Genomic DNA, 23,206 nt, shown 5'->3' on the forward strand with positions numbered 1-23,206 from the left:
ACATTACTTGTGCTTCTATCAACCATTTCTTCAGTGTAAATCAAGCGCCTGGCAAGTTGGCCTTTTTATATGGAGCTATTTGAAGCCAATTCCTAAATTGGTCTCGGACTCAGCTCACAGTGCTCCAAGGAAAAAAAAAATTATTTAAACAAAAATTTAGTATATTTATCCCTCCATATGGAAAGGTATCTTATAATACGGAAAAACTTCTCACTTTTTAAATATTTAGCATAACGATCACGAGTGCAGAAAAATTCCCATACGCATTTGTATGTGGAAGTAAGAAATTGGCTTCAACTTTGAAGGCCACTCGCCGGGGACTAGCTGTAAATCATAGTTATAATCTATGAATTCATATAGGTCTCGTCTTATAAAGCCTATAATATCTAATTTAAAAAAAAAATCAGTGTTATATTTACTACTATATATATAATACAATTGCCCAGTTCCCTTAAGCTGGAAAAAGAATCACGTTCATCATAAAGTAAGTCAACCTTATCATAGATTTCTTATTCCATCTCAGAGAATTTGTTATCAGCAGCAGCAAAGAAGACGTTATAGACATTTCCTCAGAAGCATACAGCTCTGCAGCACTATGCTTCTCACAAAATGGGGCCACTATTTTTGACACGACAGATGCGACGAGATTTGAAGTTGGCAAAAGAGGGTGTAGCTGTGAGGGGTTTGCTACACGTTTTTCCTTTCAAAATCCTCCAAGTTGGAAAATTTATTTTTACCCCGGAACTTCTAGCAGAAAACGATGAATATCTTGTTTGGAGCATGAAACTGTACCAATTGAAATTTTCGATAGGGTGTAAATCGATTCACCCACCACGAAACTAAGATAAGTCCCTGGGATATCGATTAAATTGCTCTATCGTGTAGAATGTGTACAATTTCAAACAAAAACTCATCCTCTTAAGAGTGTTCCAGTGCTCTTGCATGAAAAGTAAAGCCAACACGATAAAAGCCACCATGAATAAAAAAGCAGTTTTACTGACTTTCTGACCTATGTTCTTGAAAAATGCCGAGAAAGATTGAGCAGTGCACTTTTTCAACACTTTTCAAACCATATCAATTATTTCTATAATTAACTCTTGGTCATTACATAATATAATTATACAAGGGATGTCAACAAATTGGCATATTAAAAATATAAATAATTAGCACTTACTCAAAGGGTACAAAAAATACTGAAACTTTACTTTCAAACATTTATGAGCTGAGCACAGTAATTCTTATTTTTTGCACGTGAGTATGACATAACAGCGAGAGTGAGCTTTGAGCATCTAATTCACCCATATTCTGCTTTGAAAACATGTTTACAAACAAAAGTTAATGTTTGCATAGCATTAACATAAATAATAGAGAATCACGATAAACTTTATAAAATTCTACAGTATTTCATTATAATGTTGTTATTGTTATGTTATGAAACATGGCTTTAACCATTTTAGTTCTTATTTAATATTTTGCAAATATACATTTAGTTAATTTTTTTACATGAATATGTAAAATATATACCGGAGGCACAAACTTAATAGAAACATTATTATAGCATTAACATTAATTAGTGAATTATGCGGTATTACAAAAATTTGTGATTCAAAGTAACTTTAGTACATGCATGTACTAAATTGCTAATTTCCACTCTAACACTAACTTGAACTTCTGTAGACATATGAAAGCTCGTTAGTTTTAAAAAATTTACTGATAAGCAATAACTTTCATACAAGTTAAATAAAATAAATTAAAAAAAATAAGGTTAAATTAAATTACACAATAAAGCGAAAACAGGACTATTGAGCTTTTCAGTAAACAATAATATAAAATAACAAAGAAATTGTCCATCTAATTTGGTGGAAAAATGAAATTATTATTGCAAACTTCACAAAAAATTTAGTACATGCATGTACTAACTTATTTCTCACTCAAAAAATTAAGCATTTTATGGATTCATTATACTACAACTCCATATTTTATATTACTGAAAGTTTATTTCTTGAATTAAAACAATTAGACGTAAACGCTGAAACAAGTTTAGTACACATACTTGTACTAAATTTATATTTTACCCAAACATATGGATTTTAAAATCAAGTACATATTTAATATATATTTTCAAAATATTTTAAAAGTTTTATTTTCTACACGATTAATACAAGAAAAACTTACAATATATCGTCGGTTGCCGCTACCTCTGTCGTATCTGCATTTGTTTTGTATCTGCATTCGGAGCAACTACAATACAGACGTCTACTCTTGCGTTAAATGCTGACACAAAAGAAATGCAGGTACGACAGAGGTAGCCGCAACCGACGATATGTATTTGCAACTCTAACAGATTCCCTTATGATTGGCAAATGGGAATTTTTCACGGTAAAAAATTTTCAAAAATGTAATAACCGATTTTGCGTATTTCCTATTAAACATTTAACACATTTAACAACACATTTAAACATTTAACTCCTTAACTTGCAGTTAAGGGGTTACATGGACTATATAGACTAAAAAAAGCAGCATATTTCCTTGATTTCTTTTTACTGCTCGAAATCCACGGAGAGAGCAGTATATATAATCCCTCGATTTTTTCACCCCCCCCCCCCAAATTTCCACCTTCCGCCCCCGGAAGCCAATTTTCTCAACAAATATTGACGTTTCAGATGATTTCTGAGAAATGTCGTCAAGCTATTTGTCCGTCTGTCCGTCTGTCTGTCTGTCCGTCTTACTGTCGCCAGCTCTAGAGGCCGAACGGTAAGAGATAGCGACTTAGGACCCTCGGAAGACCCCCCCATAAGTCGTCCCAAGAATCGTTAATATGCCTCTCGTTTTCCCCCACCCCTTCCCTTACCATCCAAAACCATGTTTTTTTGGGATTGCTCGAAAACGCGTAGTGGGAGTTTTTTTTATTTTTGAATATGTTTTAGAGATTACCCATGCGAATATTTCGTCCTTAGATGAAAATACCGTTTAATCATTCCTAATAACGGTTTTTCTAGGTCAAAGGTTAAACAGTCCCTATAGAACGCATTTATCAAGCGAATGGGGTCATGTTTGAACTCGTTGGAAGGATCTTGGAATTTCCGACAACACTGAATCGGTTCCAATCGGTTTTGAACCGGTAATGAACCAATTCATAATAGATAACTAATTTTTATTTGAAAATCATTTCTATTATTTTTAAAACTATTTTGGGGGATCTCTTGAGTGATTTATGAATCAGTTCAAATAGGTTGGGAACCGGTAAACGGTAAATGATGCGAAAGTAATTTAGCGGTATAGCATCTAAGTCACGAGTTCGAGCATTCCGCAAAGCCTGGGACGCTTTGCATATTAAAATTCAAGTCCTTGTTACCTGATTTCTGGAGACGGTTTTTGAAAAAAACATACTTTTCAATATAGACAAGATTTTTCAGAGTTTATTCGTCTGATGTCGATAAACTTAATATTTCAGATATTTCCTGTTAGTTTATGAGTTAAATTCGTACTTAAATGGTGAATATTTTCTATCTGGATCACAACTTACTTTAACGTGGTGTAAAATACGCCGTAATATATTTTTCAAAAAGGTCTTCGATAATAATTAAATCTCAACGGCTGAATTTTTGATTTTTTGTTTTGATGAAAATTATAGAAAATATAGTTTAAATGTTGCACTTTTATATGCTTAAAAACTTAAATAAAAATAAAAATTTATGAACTTGAAAAAAATAGAGAAAATATGGTGTTTTCCAGTCTTTTGACTCACGTAACCTCTTGAAAAATGGTAAAATTTTTTATTCTTAAATTTATGGGATGTTTTACTTTAATAAAAGCACAAAAACACACTTTAATTTGAATACGATGTTTTTATTCATAAAAAATAAATAACTTTTTTTTTATAAACGTTGATAAACATTTTCCTTATTATTAATTAAAAATATCTCTAAACGCTACTGCAATACTTTCTCTTCTGAATATTTTTTTTAATTCTAAAACGTAAAGTAATATTCTATAAATTTAACTTGTCTTAGATAATATTCAGCTTTCTTAGTTTTTGGCTTTTAAAGGTTTGCCGCATTTTTAAAAATATTGTTGTTTAAATAAGATGTATTATAAATTACTTTTATAAATATATACTTGTAGAAGGATTTTCTAAATGGTTTCTTAAAAGTTTTATTATAAGAATGTTGCATAGAGGAATCACTAATAATGACGAAAACCCTTTAATAAAATTAAATGAAATGAAATGAAGAACATTGCAACAAATTGTCTTTCAAAAAAACTTGAAAACTTTCTCTCGTGATTAGTGTTTAAATGAACGAGTAATTCTTAAACTTTACACCTCATAAACTTTCTCAACCACCCAAAATTGATTCTTCGTGTACTGCGAGCGAAAGCAACTCAATGATTTACAGAAATTGATTTCTCAACAATTGTCCCAACGTTGATATTGATGCATCATTTATTTGTTTTTATGGCCCAGCTATATTTTTCGACTTGAAGGAAGTTCCTCAGTTGAAGGAAAATTCTCTCCCAAATCAGGGGTGAGGTAAGTGTAATTTTTTTTGGGAGGTATATAGGAGGATTATCTAATAGAGAAAGCAAGAAGTCTCAATTTTCCTGCGTGCCCCAGACAAAAGACAGCCTTTCAAATTTTATTATATAGCCACCCTGGAGGTAAAAGTTAAAGATTGAATTTGAAGCACATCTCGATAAAATTCAATTGATTTTCAATGCATGTTTGCGCATTTTGTAGAAGGAGGGAATCAACGCCAAAATGTAGACAGTTGAAACGATGGAAGATGAAAATATTCAAGAAATGACTTTATGGATATATTTTCTTCTTCATCCTCACACCAAAAGAGAAAGAAAGAAAAACGAAGCTCAAGGAAAATAAGAAAAATGTAAAAAATGTGAGAAAATGAAGGTGAAATTATTATGCGTCTCTCCAAAGGGGATGTTCATTGGGCCTTTTTTTTGTAATCTTTAGTATTCCAATTGAATAAATCTACAGCACCATCAGGAGTTTCTGATTCACACTCACTGATGTGATAATTTGACTTGATAGCAACTCCGAGCTGGGGCAAAGAAAATGGAAATGGGCTGTGGAAAGTGTCAAAGAAAAGTCGTTATTGAGCACATAGACAATTTTCTCCGCATAGCGATTGTGTTTCATTATGATCTTTCTCTTGTCTCCCCGGAAAAAGACATTCCAAAAAGTGAGTCTCAGAGCTTTGTCTTCAACTTTTCTCATTCACCATCTAAAGAACCTCCATCGACAGTACTGGGTTAGGAGATATCTTCTCTACTTTTCTCACAGTGAAATTAATGAGTGGTCACGAACAAAAGTTGACATCGCTTTTCATCAAACAATGCTAAAACTGTCTCAAACTTGTGGTTCATTCTAGAAGATAAAATAGAACAATTAGGGGAGGGCGGAGCAGATAATATTTCTTAGTTTCTATTATCCCTTTGAGAGGGATTGCTTCAAATCCCAATGCTATATATGCACATTTGGTCAAGTAATACTTGAATTTGGTCCATACTAAAAGCAGTGATTAAAGTTTAAACCAGGATAAGCCTAGACCAGCTTATTAAAGGTGCGATTCCTTCATTGCAAATTTGGATTGTGGCAAACCCGAACGATATTTATACATAAATAATGCAAATTTCGTTTAATAATTCTTAAAGTGTATGAAGAATATTATCGTTATTAATGAGGAAAATTGGATGAGAAATACATAAAAGTGTCTGAAAAACTTTAAAGTCGATTATCTCAGAAACTATGAGAGATAGAGGCCTCAACTTTACATCTGTTTAGAACTTCTGTTAGCGACCCGTAAGAATCCGCGAAGTTATTCATTACCCACAAAAAATACGCGCCTAGGGAAAATCCGCGAAAAAATTAGCGACCCGCGAAAATCCGTGAGAAATTCGCACCCCGCGAAAATCCGCGAGAAAATACGGACCCCACGAAAATCCGTGAAAAAGTTCGCGACCCACGAAAATCCGTGAGAAATTCCTGCCCCGCAAAAATCCGCGAAAAAATACGCGGCCCGTGAAAATCCGCAAAAAATTTCGCGCCCCGCGAAAAATCGCGGATCGCGAATGGTCCCGTCAAATGATTGCTCTACCTGCCGATTTTATTCGGAGGTTTTTTGAATTGTAACTGTATATTCTAGTATATTCAGAGAAAATCTGTAGATTTTCGGCAGAATTTCTACGTAGAAAATCTGTTGATTTTCGGCACAAATTCTGCCGAAAATCTGCAGATTCTCAGCAGAATTTCCGCATTGGAAATCTGCATAGTTTTCATTGTCTCAACAAAAATATTGTTGATTTATCAAAAAACTGTAGAAGCTACAAAGAAAATGGTATGCTCTGCTTAACAAGCATTACCGATTAAACATTTTAGATAAATAAAAAAATGCGAGCAAATATACTAATTTCTTTAAAATCGTCAACCGAGTGATACAAAAACACGAAATTTAGTTCGACACTCTGCTTAACCCATTCAGTCAATGTACCAGAAATACTTGAGATAGAATGTTCATATCTTGGGATTAGTTTCCTACAGATTAGTGGATGAATTTTTTGAAAAGAAAAAAAAATTATCTTATATGGGGGCGCGGGGAGCCTCTGTCAAACACACGTCTTAACGGTCACTGAATTTAAATATTGTGCATTAATTCATTACAAACTCTATTGCTTTAGATCTATTGCTTAAGAACACCAATTGGGAACTAGAATTCAAATCAGGAAAGAGGAAAGAGGCCAATTTTAACAAATTCGACAGAATATCGAATTTTTTGTCCGCCATTTTGAGCAAAAATTTTGCATGACCTTCCGCGAAGCAAGAAAATAATAAAATGTATTTTCATCTCTGTCGGACTATTTTTCTCAAATAATTGAATAACTAACGTTACTAAAAATCCATTCACGACAGCAATTCAGATAAAAATTTCCCAGAAATAAATCATCAAAAATCACTCAATTTACGCATGATGTATAATACAATGGTAAGGAATGGGTTAAAGTTTTCAATTCACTATTCTCTACTTATACACGGCGTCGTAGTGTTTATATAAAGACTGTGATATCACCAAGAATAACTCTATTGAATTTTGCAAACTGCAGTGCAAAATATTCCATCTTTTCAGACACAGCTGTCTGGAAAGTCTGGAATGTAGAAAAATCTACAGAAAATCGGCAAAATATCTACAGAAATTCGTCAGAATATGTACCAGGATTCGTCAGAAAATCTGCAAAAATTTCTGACGAATTTTGTCCCAAGCCCAAATAAAATTCGTAGGAATATCTACAGATTTCTCGGCAGATTTTCGGCAGAGGTGTAGATATTTTCTGCAGAAATCTTAAAGATATCTGACGAAATTATTTGACGGGGTATATGTCACCTTACAAATCTTCGAATACAGATTCACTATGTAGAGAGTGAGAGAGAAAGAGAGAGAGTACTTGAGAAAATCCGAGGATTACAATAGGTGTGATTAGAAGGAATCACACCTAAAAAATCACAAAACAAGTTTAACTCAATAAATATTGTTACTATTTTTATTACGCGATTACCCTAAATCCAAAAGAAACTCAAAAGAGGTAGGGGGAAGTGGGGCACCTTTGAAATTGAGATTTTTCTCCTATATTTAAGTGGAATTGAGCCATATCATAAGATAATTTAGCTTCTCAATCTGTTTGTGCGGCTAAATTATATCACGATAAGGCTCAATTTTAATTAAAAATAGGTGAAAAATGCCTATATCAAATGTGCCCCACTTTCAAAGGTGCCCCACTTCCCCCTAATAAGACTCAAAGTATAATTTTGGAAATTCATGCCTAAACAATCCCGCCCTCCCTAATATCTTTAGGCAAGTGTTTCTCCATAAATAGTATCACTAAATTCACTATCTTGGTTTGTTTGCACTATCTCATCAATTATCAGGCACTGAGAACGTCCTAGGGAACAATTTTACTTATATCTCACTCAATTAAAGTGCAATTGACCATACATAACTCTCTGCGAAACTCAATTTACTTCACTCTGTTGCGTCCTAACATTTGCATACATTACTTCTATTTACGAAGCAATTTATATCGATTTTAAATATAGTAACAGCTTTAAACACCAAAACAATTTAAACAAAAAACTCATAAAAAATAAGAAGAGCTAACTGCCTTGACCTATATAAACCAGTTATCTTCCAAAGGATTAAATCCAGATGATTAAAATTCTAGATCTCAATAAACTTCGCATATAATTTTAGTTCTTTTCTTAATCGCAGAAAAAATTCACAACAACTGTCCCACATCAAAAGCTTCCAGAATTGCGACAGACGATTGTCATCTCAATCAGACAGGTGTTTACTGTTGGAATTGATATTGCTGAAGTGGAAAAATATACAAAGCAGAATAAAATTAATTATTTTTTATTAATTACAATAAGATAGAGTCACCTCATTTGTTAAAAGAATTATTTATGAAAAATACTAAGAAAAATACTAAAGCTATCAGAGAAACAGTAGCAAAAAGAAATTCGTAGAGTGCTCGAACCAAGGCTCGAACTTTCAGGAACTTCACTTTATAAGGCTAACAGATAGGGTTGTACGAAATTTAAAAAAAAATAATAAGATTCCAGGATATGTTACAGTCAAATTAGATATTACGATTGACTTATTCAAACAATTTTTAAATTTCAATATAAAAGGAATGGCTAAGCACCCTAGCTTCGCGGATTGCTCGAATTTATGACCACTGCTATTCCCTCAATGACAAAAGTATATTAACTGTATGAAAAATTCAAAAAGAATTGTGCACATCATTTAAAATTTTAAGAACTATTTTTTTTAATTTTGTATTTTTATCGATACACAAGCGAATTAAACAAGCGATATAGTAAGGTGGGGTAACTTGATCGTTTCCCGAAGAGTGCTACTTAAACGCTTGTTCTTGGACTGATGAAATTCTTTTTTACTTCTTTTAAATCGATAGAATTATTCACTGTTTCATTCAGAAACATAATATAAAAAAATATTACCAAAAATATTAAAGAAAATTTATAAAATAATGATAATACTGAAATAAGTCAGCATGCACTAAGTGGATCGCCTTTTCGCTAATTCACTTTTAATTAAACCCTTGGATTTAAAATACTTTTTTTAACAAGGAAAAAAATGTTTTCAATCAACCAGTTGTCATTAGCGAAAATATCACTGCTAGAAAATTATTAGTGAAGAACCCAGCTAGCACAAGATTGATATGAAACGATTACACTCACTTATTTAATGGATAAAATATTATTTTTGCTTTTTCTCAAAGTTGAATAGTTGTATTATATTACTGTAGTGACTATATTACGGAAATAAAAATAAAAATATTATTTTATGTTCATTAGTCATAAACTGTCCAGATAGCGAAGCGCCCGGATTAGCACACTTAACTATATATCTCTTTATCTGCTCTTAATTATTTGTTTATTTGTTTTTACCAACTGCTGGATAAAAAAATATTGATTTGTGATTTAGTATTTTTTTAAACAATTGTAATGTTTTATAAGATCTCATAGGAGTGCACAGCCTAAGACCTTGGTATGGGGGTAAAAAAAAACAGTTAACGTTTCACAACCAAACCAATACCAAGTCCTGATCATTACATCGTGTTTGAATTTGTCAAAGATTTTAAGACCATTCAAATATCCGTATAAATCCCAATCGAGTAAGAATAAGCATTTTATAGATGTTTAACACATGATATAGAAAAATCATTTAACCCTTTAAGGACGATTGAGTCACCGGTAACCCAAAATTTAAATTTTTTCTATAGCCTTCTAAAGTTGTGTTTTGCACTAAAAAGTCTAAAAAATGATTTTTTCTGACCCCCAATTTTTTTACCTTCTCGTCCTTAAAGGGTTAAAGATCGATTTAAGACCTTTATTTGATAGAGCCAAAACTTTAGCCCAGAGTACTTATAAAACACATCTAAAAATGGAAAAAATAGTAGTAGGGAGATGTGGAGCACCTTCAGTGAGAAAAAGAAGGCTGCGATTAAGTTTTTTTCCTCATAACTTTAACACTTTTTGTGTGTAAAAATATATCAACATTTTTCAATGTTAATTTTACACCTTTTAAGGGTAAAATCAACATGAAAGAAGGGTAGCTTTAACCCATAATATACCTAAAAAGGGTAATATTTAAACCTTTTTCGGATCAATACTGCAGGGTAAAATTAACATTTCCAGAATGTTATTTTGACTTTTTCGGATTTTTCTCAGTGTTTGAATTGGGGCACTTTTTAAAACTTTTGGACTTTCTTCTCCTATTTTTGAATTGAACTGTACCTTACCATAATAATTTAGCTTCATGACCCTAGAGCTAAAATACATTAAGATAAAGCTTAGTTCCATTTAAAAATAGGTGAAAATAGTCCAATTTTAAAAGTGCCCCAATTCAAAAGTTCCACAGTTTCCCCTATGTGTTTTCGGAATATCCCAAAAATCAGTTTTTTGATTAGATAACGATACGTTAGCGAAAAGTAAACATAATGTTAATGTATATATGATCAAATCATAAATATTTAATGATGGTCGATTAACTTCGAGTTAGAAGTTTTATTAATTTAATATTACTTCTGAACTTATCCAGATTTATTCGGAGATCTAGACATAGACTCTTCGTGCAGAGATGCAAAGATCAAATGGAGTGAGATAGTGCCACTATAAATTAAACCAAATAAATTAAACCCACGAAAATTTTAATTAATTGAACTACAATAATTTGATAACATTCATTTAATATTATTACACCATTTTTTCTGTTCTACTTCTTTAGAAACATATTTTCGGAACATCTCTGAAGCGATTCCTTTTAAATTTCCTTTCAAATCACCTTGTTAGATTAAATCTTCTTTTCGCGTGATAATATGACTTTAAAAATCAAAATTAGTTCGAAACAAAATTAGATACGTATTTGTCTTTATTAATTTATTGAATAAAAAACCGAAATGTTTTCGAATTACGAAAACTGTTTTTAAAATACAGACATGATTTTAAGAAAACATAAAACAAAAACCGTTTTTAGATATTGAAACCGAGTAGAATTTAGAATGTAGGGAACCGACGTCAATATTAACTTAATGAAAAATCCGGTGATCGTCGGATGGGAGGAGGTTCAGCCGGTTCAGACCAGAATAAAAATTTCTTTTCTTGCCAGAGCTTTCGATGCTCTACGCACCTTCGTCAGTGATCGAAAATGTTAGGCTTTTTCTGGGACTTCGTCTCGATTGGGGACAAGGATGATGTCTTTTCTGGGTACATAGATCACTGAGTTTACACACTTTTAGACACTTTACAGCAAATAACAAAAAAACTTTTAACAATTTCTACAAAAAATGATTGATTTTGGCTAAAACACTTTTTTTCTTTATTTGGCTTAGATTAGAATTATTAGAATTATTAGAACGATTAGAATTTAAAAGCAAAACGGATTCCTTCAAAAATTAGATTCACATATATAATTTTATCAAGTAAATATGTTTCTTTCCCAATCAAAATAACTTACAATATCTCTTTCCTTCGAACTAGAGCAACACAAAAAACTGCGCGGTTGGAAATAAAATGAAATCGAAAGGGTTTTAAATATAGAGTATTGCTATTGATTGTGCATCTGAAGAAATCCGATGCAATATGTTTTTTTATTTATTGAAAAATGTAAATTAAGATGCATTTAAATGTGTTGCGGCTGGAGTATCACTTTACCATTTTAGATGGTTGCATTTGCAGGGTGGGATGCCTGTTATGATGCCTAGATGTAATTAAGTAATGAGGTGTATTTATGGATGGGTCAACTTGGCAGTTCCGATGGAGTACCTTGTGTCATCGAGAGGGAAATCGCATAAGTAAATCAGACCAGAACCAAGAATGCAGCCCAGAATACCATGTAAATTGCATCACCTACTGGTCTTGCATACCCAATGAGTTCTCCATGGTTCTCAATAAAGGCGTTCTCATCCACACAGGAAGCCCCAAGGTATAAAAGTGGCTCTCTTGCTGATATCAGCAGCCAGTCAGTGTCTCAAATCCGTGATCAGTGTCTCATCCCAGTGGAGAAGAAACATCTTGTGAAACCATGAAGGCAGTAAGTGTGGGTGGATTTTTGTGAATGTGGATAATAATCTGTGCTTCATCTAATAAATTGGATTTGTGTTGGACATCGCCACAGAATTTGGTCCCCATTCATCCTGAAGGAATTTATACACGAGCATATATTTGTCTTTTGTAGGTGTTGATCCTTGTGACTCTGGCACTGTCCACCCTCGATGCAGCCACAATATATTACACACCACCCTATTCATACGTCCTCAATAGCCCATACGCCCTCACCTATCCCTACTACACGACGAATCCTGGCGTGGTGCTCTCCTACGCCCCTGTTGCCGACACTACCACCAAACACCACCGGCCTGGTCACGAGGGTCAAGACACCAATAACAATGGATCTCGCGAACCTGAGGATGACGATAGTCCCAATGGACCTGAACCCACAACCCAAAGACCATCATTGCCCCTACTCTATCACTGGAGGTAAAGACATCCCTTATACACGGTAAAAAAATTCGGCACATATTTGTTCCAAAAATTAGCTCGTCCACGGACACCGAAAATTTTTGGAATAAATTTGTATCTTCTAGGAGAAACAAAAAGATACCCAATATTAGTAACGAATTTGTTCCAAAAAAAAAACTCGTTTAGTATAAAATCGTATCCCTCCTCTCACACTTAGTCACCCGTCACCAAAGCGAAGAGCACGCCAAATCTGTGGCAATTTTCGTGCTACATGGTTTCACTTTTTTAATTCGAGATTCCCTTCCTCTCTTGCTGAGAGTGCTATATGATTTCGTCATGCACGCGTCTGTATAAAACACTCTCAAGTTGATTTTTATTTGATGCTCCTTATGAACTTTCGCCACAGAAATCCATCTCGACTGAAGTATAGGCCTTAACTGTAAGACGAAATCACTTACACGGATTTGTTCCCGACAATGGGAACAAAAAGGTTCCCCATATGGGTAACAATTTCGTTACAAAAATTACCTCTTCCACGGACACCGAAAATTTTTGGAACAAATATGTTACAGGTGTAGGAATAATATTGTTATAAAAAATATGTACCAATTTGTTCCTGACAGTGGGAACAAAACAGCCGAGTGCAACAAATTCTATTCCAACTTTCAGGAACAAATTTGTATAAAACGAAATCAACTCAAATTTGTAGACATTCCACGGTATCAAAAGGGTTCCAAAAGAAAACTCTAACAAAATTGTAACTATATTTCGTAGCAAAATTGTAAAGAAAACTTTTTGGAACAAACAAATATCCTCTCTAGGTACAAATTGATTCCAAAAAAAAATTGTTCCAAGGAAAACTTGTTCCAATATATTGTCAGTGTCCAAAAGTTTTTACCGTGTACTCCTTATACTCTAAGAAAACATCCCTCGAGAGCTTGTGATACCATTCCTTAATTTCGCCTTGTCCCAGTCCTCAATCCATCCGCTAATTTGTCACATTTCCCATGTAGGTCATAATTATGTGAGTAGTTATGGAGCTCAGCATAAAAGACAAAGTTTCCAAACACAAAACTCAACTTGTAAGACATAATTTTCCTTTAGATCAAGGTCTTCAGGAAATAAGAATTCTCCTGAGATTAGTACGAGAAATGGTCAGCTGAAAAGAGTTACACAAAATGTAACACTAAATGTTACCATTATCCCAATTTTCTCGGTATTAAAGTAAATCTCTCTATTGAGAACTTTTCCATGAACTCTGAGAGAGAGCAATAACAATTTTCACGTGATAAGATTAAAGATGATAGTATTATCTAAGCTGGATGAAAAGAAGAATAAAATTTTCAAAGGCGAATATTCTTAAATTAAAACATGTTTCGTCACTAAATTAGATGAGGAGGTCAAAGAGTGGTATGGGATCATAAAGACAGGCTTTATAACGAGTTTCTAGCTCGAAAATAATGAAACCAAAATCATTTTGATACACTTTTTTTTTTTAAATTAAAAACATAGGGGAATGTTGGTATAGTTCGCACAGAGTGAACCTTCAAACAACGCAAATTTTCACTTTGATTGCAAAGAGCTAGTTCGTCATTTATTAACCATAAGATAGATCATTATTAAGCTCATGAAACGAGATGAGAAATGGTAGGTCAGGTCTTTGCAAACAAAGATAAAATTCGAATCGTTTGAAGGTTCACTCTGTGCGGACCATGCCTACATTCCCTTAATTAATTTTAGATATTTCTTGAAATTTACTTAAAAGTCGAATTAATTTAACAAACTATATTATTGTAAAGAGAATTGGGCTACCATTGAATTGGGTATACCTTTGAAATAGAGTTTTTCCACCTATTTTTGAGGGGCTACATGGTTCAAGTCCCAATGACTGAATTTTTAAAATGAAAATTTCAGAAAATTATAGTTGAAATGTTGTACATGTTTTTGCTTAAGATCTCGCATTAAATATTCTTTTTATTATCTTGAAAAAAGATATCAAGGAAATATACTGTTTTTTTAGTCTCTGTGACCCACGTAATCCCTGAATGGAACTGGACTTTATTATGATATAATTTAGGCCAAATATATAATATTAACCGTGAAGTTAAATTACAGTATGATAAGCCTTAATTCCTTTTAAAAATAGAAGAAATTCCGAATTTCAAAGGTAGTCCAATTCAAAGGTGCCCCACTTCCCCCTATTAAAAAATGAATTTCTAGAAAATATAGGGGCATTAATTTAAATCAATTCTTGTGATCCTGCTTTCATTTTGTACCAACATTCCGTAAGATCCGTAACTTATCTCTATAGAATCAAAATTCGTCGTTCGAAATTCGATATCCATACCTTTCACGAATCTTCTTAAATGTCCCCAATTTTAAGTAATTAAAAACGACAATATTAAAATTTAAAAATAATAAAATATTAGGCAATCTTAAAAAATATTTTGCTTACAGCCAACATATTTTCCAAAATTTATGCATTAATGAGAAGTTCTGGAATGATTTAAATTCTTTGCATAAGGCCTCGTTTGACCGTTTTACCGGACTAATTTAATCCAGTTCGCTTCTTCTGCCTCTTCTGTCACTTCTAAACCAACGAAAAGACTTTCCTTGACAAGAAATCTCAATCAAAAACAACTTGTAATAAAATAAATCAAAATGTCACAAATTACCCCATTCCTGCAAATAATTTCCTTGCATTTTTAAGATCTTCCATGAAATATACTTTGATAAAATTATTCAAAGAGCACGTTTTGTGGAAAAGTTATAAAGCGGTAAATTTCTATAATTATGTTCAGATTAGAAGTTTCTTATGTTTTCTGGGAGATCAAAAAGAATAAAACATTCTTTTTTAAAAGGTTTTTTTTATAGTAATCCATTTTAAGATTGCGCTTTAATGTTAAATATATTGAAAGTTTATTTTATGGATTTTATGAAAAGTCAGTTTAGTGTATTTTTACTGCATTCTATATTCGCGTTTATAATTTTAGGTAGTCAGTTAATTTTATGATAGAAATAGGTTTCTCCGTGAGATGAGTTAGAATTCGAATTCTTCGAGTACCACTCCGAAGTATAATATTGCAGGTTTTATATTGTTATTTCTGCATTAGGGTAAAGTGATATAGTTTGGAATTAGTGTTACAAGTTGGACAATTCGCCAGTACAAGTTGGACATGTCTTTTTTCTTGATAAATACAGTACAAAATTTGTTTTTAAGCACAAGAAACCAAATTAGAAAACTAAAGCATTAAAAATATACAAATAAATACAAATAAAAATGAAGTACTAAATTTATCAAGACAAAAAGCCCTGTCCAAATTGTACCATATTGTACAACTTGTACTACTGTCCAACTTGTACCACTTTACCCTATTTTAGGACATTTATTAAATATACGTGGCTGAAGAAAAAAACGTACAGTTCTAATTTTATTGATATGAAGGAATTTTATATTAAAGGATGTATTTATCAAAATTTAACAGGAAATACGGCAGAGCAAAATAAATATTCTACAGGTTCAAGTAATTTTCCTTTTAATAAATATTTTAAAAAATATTATCTACAATAGCCGAATAAGAAAATTATATGTAATCAGCATTTCTGAAATATTTATACTTTTTATAAATTACGGATCTTAGCATAATTTTGAAACAATCACGAAAAATCCTAATATCTCATGGTCATCATGGTCCTTATTGATATTCTCTAAACCTAAAATCGGTATACGATAAAAAAATTGATTTTGAATATTTACTAGAAACCGTACTACAAATAAAAACAATTGTTTTCTTAATATTGAACACAACTAAAATTTGATATACAAAATTATGTACAATTAAAGAAATTGGAGACGGTCATGATTAAAAATTAAATAGCTGAAACTGATCTGAATTTCCGTATGCTCAAAAATAGGGTAGACTGGGACAAAATTAGTCAGGGGTAGAATTAAGCAGTGAGATGTTATAATTTTCTTTAGAAAGAATATTGAGCGAACTACTATCAATTCAGAGCAGGAGTGTGCAAGAACCGTTTGAAACCGAATATACGTCAAAATAAGTTTGTTAACCCATTCCTTACCATGGTATTATACATCACACGCAAATTGAGTGATTTTAGATGATTTATTCCTGGGCAATTTTTATCCAAATTGAAGTCGGGAATGTATTTTTAGTAACTTTAGTTCTTCAGTTACTTGGAAATATAGTCCGACAGAGATGGAAATATATTTTATTGTTCTTTGCTTCGCGGAAGTTCATGCAAAATTTTTGCTCAAAATGGCGGACGGAAAATACGACATCCCGTCGAATTTGTTAAATTTGGCCTCTTTCCTCTTTCCTGATTTGAATTCTAGTTGCCTAATTGTTTTCTTGGACAGTTACTCTAAATAAATCAATTGAGTCTGTAATGAATTAATGCACAGAATTTAAATTCAGTGACCGTTAAGACGTGTGTTTGATAAGGGCTCCCCGTGCCCCCATAATAGGTAATTTTTTTTCTTTTCAAAAAAATCATGTATTAATCTGTAGAAAACTAATCCGAAAATATGAACATTCTATCTCAAATATTTCTGGTACATTGACTGAATGGGTTAAGGTAGCGTTCTGACCATTGACGTATAAGTTTCATTTGACGTTTATTCAGTTTCAAACGGTTCCTGCACACCTCTCATTCAGAGTAATTAACCCCTTCCTTCCATATTCATTAAAATTTTTTATCAGTCTCATTTAAACATTTTTTCACAAATATCATTTGCAAATTTCAGCAAATTTCATTTGCTGGCTTATTCTGCCCTGATCTCCCCTAATAACAAATTTTTAAATGTATTATTTTTCAAACAAAAATTAGACACAATGACACAATGTATTAGACATAATTTATTTACACAAATTACTTGAATAAGAACATTGTGTATGGCAATATGTTTATTTATTCTATTAAGTTATTTGAATTTAATACATTCAATTTAATAGAGAAATTACCCTTAAATAATTAAGATGGAAACATCAAAGATCTAATAATCATTTAAACAAATAAATTGCCACATGATATTCAAATAAAGCTTCCTTAACATGATATTATTATGCCTAACGAGAGGATTTAATTGACGCACATTAATTGTTTCTAAATATCCATACTAATTACATAATTCGTTCCAATTCGTTCCCTCTAAGTAATTAAACTCAAAGCAATCAATGGTTGTAATGATCATATTTCTCTGAATTACAGTCCATATTCGATTCTTCCTTCGACACTTGCCATCCCATCAGCGTCTCAGTATCACTCTCAGGACCAACTAGGTCAATACCATTACGGATATTCTAATCAGCACAGTTCAAAAAGTGAACTTAAGACGGCTGATGGCATCACAAGAGGAGCTTATACTTATATCGACAGCAATGGTGAGGAAATTAAAGTTCGTAAAACGTTGAGCATTGTGCTATGGGTTTTAGACCATTTAGACGTAATTGGCATGGGTGCTGCTTCATTCACTTAAATTCTAATTTATGGAATTTTGTACCAGGAAAATTGCAATCTGTGAATTATGTTTCGGATGGCCTGGGCTTCCGGGTTGCGGCCACAAATTTGCCAAAACCAGCCCCAATTGCGGATTCCCCGGAGATTGCAGCAGCACGTCAGGAGCACTTCCAGGCTCATCGTGAGGCTATGGAACGCCTGGCAGCCGCTCAGCAGTCCAACAGTGGTGAAAGGCGCTCAGAGGACAGGGAACAACCACCCCAGGAGCCAGAGCACAGCAACGGCCACAATGAATAGAACAATGGAATGATTTCAATTAAAACAGAGCCCTAGCCCCATGTGCCACCATCCCCTCTTTACCATTCCGCCTACCAGCCAGAACTGATGATGACGAAAGACGGCAACAATACGGAAATTAATATGGTAAATCTCTCTCTAGGCCATGTAAACGGCCTTTCAACCCTCATCCTCCAGTCACTTTGCTTGAAGATCCACGGAAACGTTATTATATGGAAATAAATGTGTAATAAAATCACAGAATTGTACAAGTCCCCTTGTTTTGTTCTTCATAATACCACTGACTGCTTTCTGGAGTATGGGAATAGAGTTTTTCACAAAAGACATCTTCTGGGTGAGACATCAAGGGACATGTCGAACAAGGATACAGATATAAATGATATAAACAACTAAATTGGAAAATGTATTTTTGGAACAATTTCAATCATTTAATTTTTCAAGTTATTCTTCGAAATGAGTCTTAAGACACTGAAGATTCTTTGAATACCATTCTTTCTACATTACACATTCAATTTTCTCACAATTAATAGGAATTAAATATTTTATTGTTTGTATTTTTAAATAGATATCTCCGGAAGAATTTTAGACATGACTTTTTTTTAATAAATTAAACTCCGTTTGGATATTTTTTTCTTACATCAATAGGGGAGACCAGGGTAGAATTATCCAGAAATTTTTCATTACGTGTAATTTATAAAAGAATGTTTGTAGGGGAAAGTACTCATGCTTTTTACTACTAATATCCAAAGCTTCGTAATGACTATTACTGCTCGAAGTCAAAGAGAGAGCTATTAGGGGGAAATCGGGTACCTTTGAAAGTGGGGCACCTTTGAAATTGGAATTTTTCACATATTTTTAAATAAAATTAAGCCTTAACGTGAAATAATATAGCTGCATATACATATTGAGAATCAAAAATATATCCCAATTAGGCTCAATTTTATTTAAAAATATGTGAAAAATCCTAATTTCAAAGGTGCCCCACTTCCCCCTATATATTTTTCTATGTTTTTTAATAAATATAACTCCGCAATATATTTTAAAAACTAGACATTTTCCTTAACTTTTTAAAATATGGGTGCAATGAGTCACATTTATTGAGAAACTTAAGCTGGATTCACATAATGAAAAGTTGCATAAGAAATTTTACTCCAAAATTCTCAATTTAATTCTCAACTGTTCTCAATTGCATTTGAATCAAGCGCGCGCGCAATAAAAATCAGCTGTCAAATCAATTGTGCAGCGCGCGGGAGCAGTTTTATTTGTTTTCTTGTGTAAAAATTCACAAAGGAAAGAAAAGTATCTTAAATATGGGCCAGGAAATATTCCAAGTCTGCCCTTGTGAATGATAATCAAGATGGTAAATGGGTACATTGTGCAGAACGTGCAGAAAGACTGAATTTTGAAATGTGTCATGAGTATTGTACTGAGAGTTATCCAGCATTCCGCGAGACTCCGAAGCAGCAGTAAGATGTATAGGAGCGCAACATCAACTCCATCAACAGAAATGTGATGATTGTCCTCAAGAATTCAAGACCTGAAGTGTCCAAAATTGATCTTGGAAGGGAGATTATGTGGTCTTAGCATTGTATCCGGAGGGAATTACCTGAGCCGCAGAACCTGGAGAGGATCTCTTTTCAATTGTGTTAACAAGTAAGATAAATTACGATCATTGTTTAGTATTGATTTGACAGCTGATTTTTGTTGCGCGCGCGCTTGATTCAAATTGAGAACAGTTGAGAATTAAATTGAGAATTGAAATCATCTTTATGAAAAATTTCTATGCAAAAGTGCATAAGCCTTAGCCAATCAGATTGCTCTATTTTGGTTTATGTATTTTTTCTTATGCACTTTTTCATCATGTGAATGAGGCCTTAGGAAAGAGTATATTTAAAAAAAAAACTAACTGAGCTTGTTTTAATTTTAAATCTGTTCATAAGGACCTTAACTTAAAAACTTTGAATAGAGAAACTTTTGTTGAGAACTCGTAAAATACGAAAAATCATTATCACTGAACCCAAAATCGAAAATCAATCATTTTGAAACTAAAACCTTTTTTTAATCTTTAAGTTTTCTTTATATCTTTTAGTTCATAAAGGAAAAGAAGAATGTGCCTTCATAAATTCGTCGAACAAAGAACAAGAACGCCGGAAAATCTTACAAGTCTTATTAAAGTCCCAAACACAGAGAAATCTTTTAAAATTGATTTCTTAATTTTCAGTGCTCGCCGTACCTTAAATAAATACAAGAGTTGGATAATGGTGCAATAAATGTAATCAAGGGTATGGGATAACAAGTAAAGATGAACATAAAAGAAAGAAAAGAAAAGAAAACACAAGTAGTGAAAGATATTATCGTCACCCTTTTCAGCTTATTTCTTGTCACACTTCTTACTTACAGCTTCGCAATCGATTGTCGAGTTTCCAAGCCTGAAAAGACAATCTAGTCGAAGTCACAATACATGTAAGTTCATATCTTCTAAGGACATTTTTCTGCCTTGAGATAGAAAAAGTATTTGAAGCAATGGGGAAAACAATTCAACGAACAGGGAAGGTGGAAAGTTAAGGGGACACAAAATATTATTGGATTAAATAAATGTCTACTCGACCATAGACTGGACATCGTCTGAAGAATTTTCTTTGATCCCATAGTCAAGTAAAGATATAAACAAGTCCGGTTAGATATAACGAACAGTTTGAGCATCATTATAGGCCATTGCATTGAGAATATTTCACATTTTGTACAAGACTGGTATAAAATATTCAAAGTGAAATATTTAGTAAATCGTCATGATCGTCATATTAAATTAGCTATTTAGACTCATTTAAAAAAAGAGTATTTTGATTCGAAATTTCCTATTAGAAATTAAAATCCCCTACTGAATATTATCCCAGTACATTTTTGCCTACCTTACGGTGTATAAAATCTTCTATGAATAACTACCAGTTGCGTCGTGAAAGTGATGGAAAAGTAAAGCATTTTTTAAGAAACTAATTGAAAAATTCCTCGTGTAACAGTGATTCCTCATTGTCTTAATTACTTGATGTGTTACATTTTCATCACCATCAGTCCACTTCATTTTTTGCGTTGATAAAATGCAACCGGTGTAAAGTACACTTATGCCAGGAATTTGATTGATTTGATGATTGTACAATGTGATTGACTGAAGATATCACTAACTCGAGAACTTTCAACTTCACTGAAGAATATTTCCAGCATTCACTGAATGTTCTCTTCATAATGTGCTTAATTGCAATTAAAAAATAAACAAAGCATTCCAGGTTTGCGGAATGCTCGAACTCACGAAATAGAGTTCTCCGAGATAAAAGCATTCGTATTTTTAAGCATTTGGTGTGAGCTAATAGCATACGTATAAATAAAAAAATAAATTCGAGAAAGGTTAATAATTTAAGAATACATTACCAAATTCAAAATCATTCCAAAAAATTCAAATTTAACCAAAATCGGTTGAAAAATAAGCCCCTTTAGAGTGATGAAACTTTGACCTTCAAAAATTCAAGATGGCCATTTTTTGGGTCATAGGGACTAAATTTCCACCAGGACTACCTCCGAGACATATCCGAAAATAAACGAAATCATAAAAGCTGTTTCCGAAAAATCAAAAAATAACAGGGAAAGAGGGATAAATGAAAGATATGAAAATGGTCCTTGAGTCGACTTATGGAGATGGAGTTCTGATGACTGGAAGTTCCTATCTTTTACCGTTTGGTCTCTAGTGACAAGTTTACGGACAAAAAAGAAGAAAATGATTAAAGAGAATTCTTTAACGCGTATTAACCGATTGAGACCAATGCAGAAAATGGGAAATTTCAAGACATTTCCAAGAAAAAAAAACAAATTTAACCACGTCGGTTGACAAATAAACCCTTCACAGTGGTTAAACTTTGACATTCAAAAATTCAAAGTCGAAGTATCGTGTGGACGAAATGTTTACCTCGAGGGAAAAATGAAGCTAATGAAAATTGTCCTTGGATAGACTTATAGGAAGGATTGGGTTTCCCGAAGACCAAAATTTAGTACCTCTTACTGTTTGATCTCTAATTAAGTAAGATGCTTACGGATAAAAAAAAGAATTTTTGTAGTCGAACTGTTAAGCCAAGATGATATTGTAAGAAATTTACGATGTAAAGTTAGTACAATAAATATGCATTTTAGGAAGTGTAGAAATGTTAGTACTAAATTTATTTATGGAATGAGGCATAATATTAATAAAAGAACTATTCTAAAACTTATTGTAAAATTTATGATAAATTTAAGACGCAACTGAATGAATTTGTACTAAATCCAATCTAGATTCTAATATAATATCAATACTAAATTTATTCTAAAACGTATCGTGTACTAAATATTGAGACGTGGCGCAATATTAATATTAAGCAATTCCGGAACAAAGATTACACTAAATCCACTTAAGCATAATCTGGCATATTTGTGCGAAATGCAACGTAAATTTTAAGAGTAATTACACTGAAAAAAAAGATGGTGCGATTAAATTTTTTCCTCGTAACTTTAACACTTTTTAGGTGTAAAAATATATCAACATTTTTTTATGTTAATTTTACACCTTTTTAAGGGTAAAATCAACATAAAAAAGGGTAACTTTAACCCTCAATACACCTAAAAAGGGTAATATTTACACCGATTTCGGATCAATACTGCAGGGTAAGATAAACATTTCCGGAATGTCATTTTAACTTTTTCGGATTTCTCTCAGTCAGTGTAGTATTAAGTATTTTAAATAATAAGTTTTGTTCAGTAAAAAAAATCTGAAACTTAATAAAAATATAAAAATAGTTTTTTTTTTAATAATTATGCTTATAGTTTCGGTTGATCTACTCTATGGTCGATTTCTATTCA

The 23,206-nt window shown here is 32.6% G+C and overlaps 1 protein-coding gene across 1 annotated transcript; it reads left to right on the forward strand.

The window, feature by feature from the left end:
* The first annotated feature begins 11,917 nt into the window (after nucleotides 1-11,917).
* LOC129798152 (uncharacterized) lies at nucleotides 11,918-18,579 on the forward strand. The gene is made up of 4 exons (XM_055841152.1): nucleotides 11,918-12,125; nucleotides 12,270-12,571; nucleotides 17,783-17,955; nucleotides 18,078-18,579. The coding sequence occupies exons 1-4, from the start codon at nucleotides 12,117-12,119 to the stop codon at nucleotides 18,326-18,328; spliced, it is 735 nt and encodes a 244-aa protein (XP_055697127.1). The 5' UTR covers nucleotides 11,918-12,116; the 3' UTR covers nucleotides 18,329-18,579.
* The last annotated feature ends 4,627 nt before the right edge of the window (nucleotides 18,580-23,206 follow it).

This window comes from Phlebotomus papatasi, chromosome 1 (genome assembly GCF_024763615.1).
Source record: "Phlebotomus papatasi isolate M1 chromosome 1, Ppap_2.1, whole genome shotgun sequence".
Classification (NCBI taxonomy): Eukaryota; Metazoa; Arthropoda; class Insecta; order Diptera; family Psychodidae; genus Phlebotomus; species Phlebotomus papatasi.

What these genes read in the sequence shown, in the direction of transcription:
- LOC129798152 (XM_055841152.1), top strand. An exon ending in CCCCTACTCTATCACTGGAG is followed by an intron (nt 12,572 to 17,782) that starts GTAAAGACATCC and finishes TCTGAATTACAG; the next exon opens with TCCATATTCGATTCTTCCTT. An exon ending in TACTTATATCGACAGCAATG is followed by an intron (nt 17,956 to 18,077) that starts GTGAGGAAATTA and finishes ATTTTGTACCAG; the next exon opens with GAAAATTGCAATCTGTGAAT.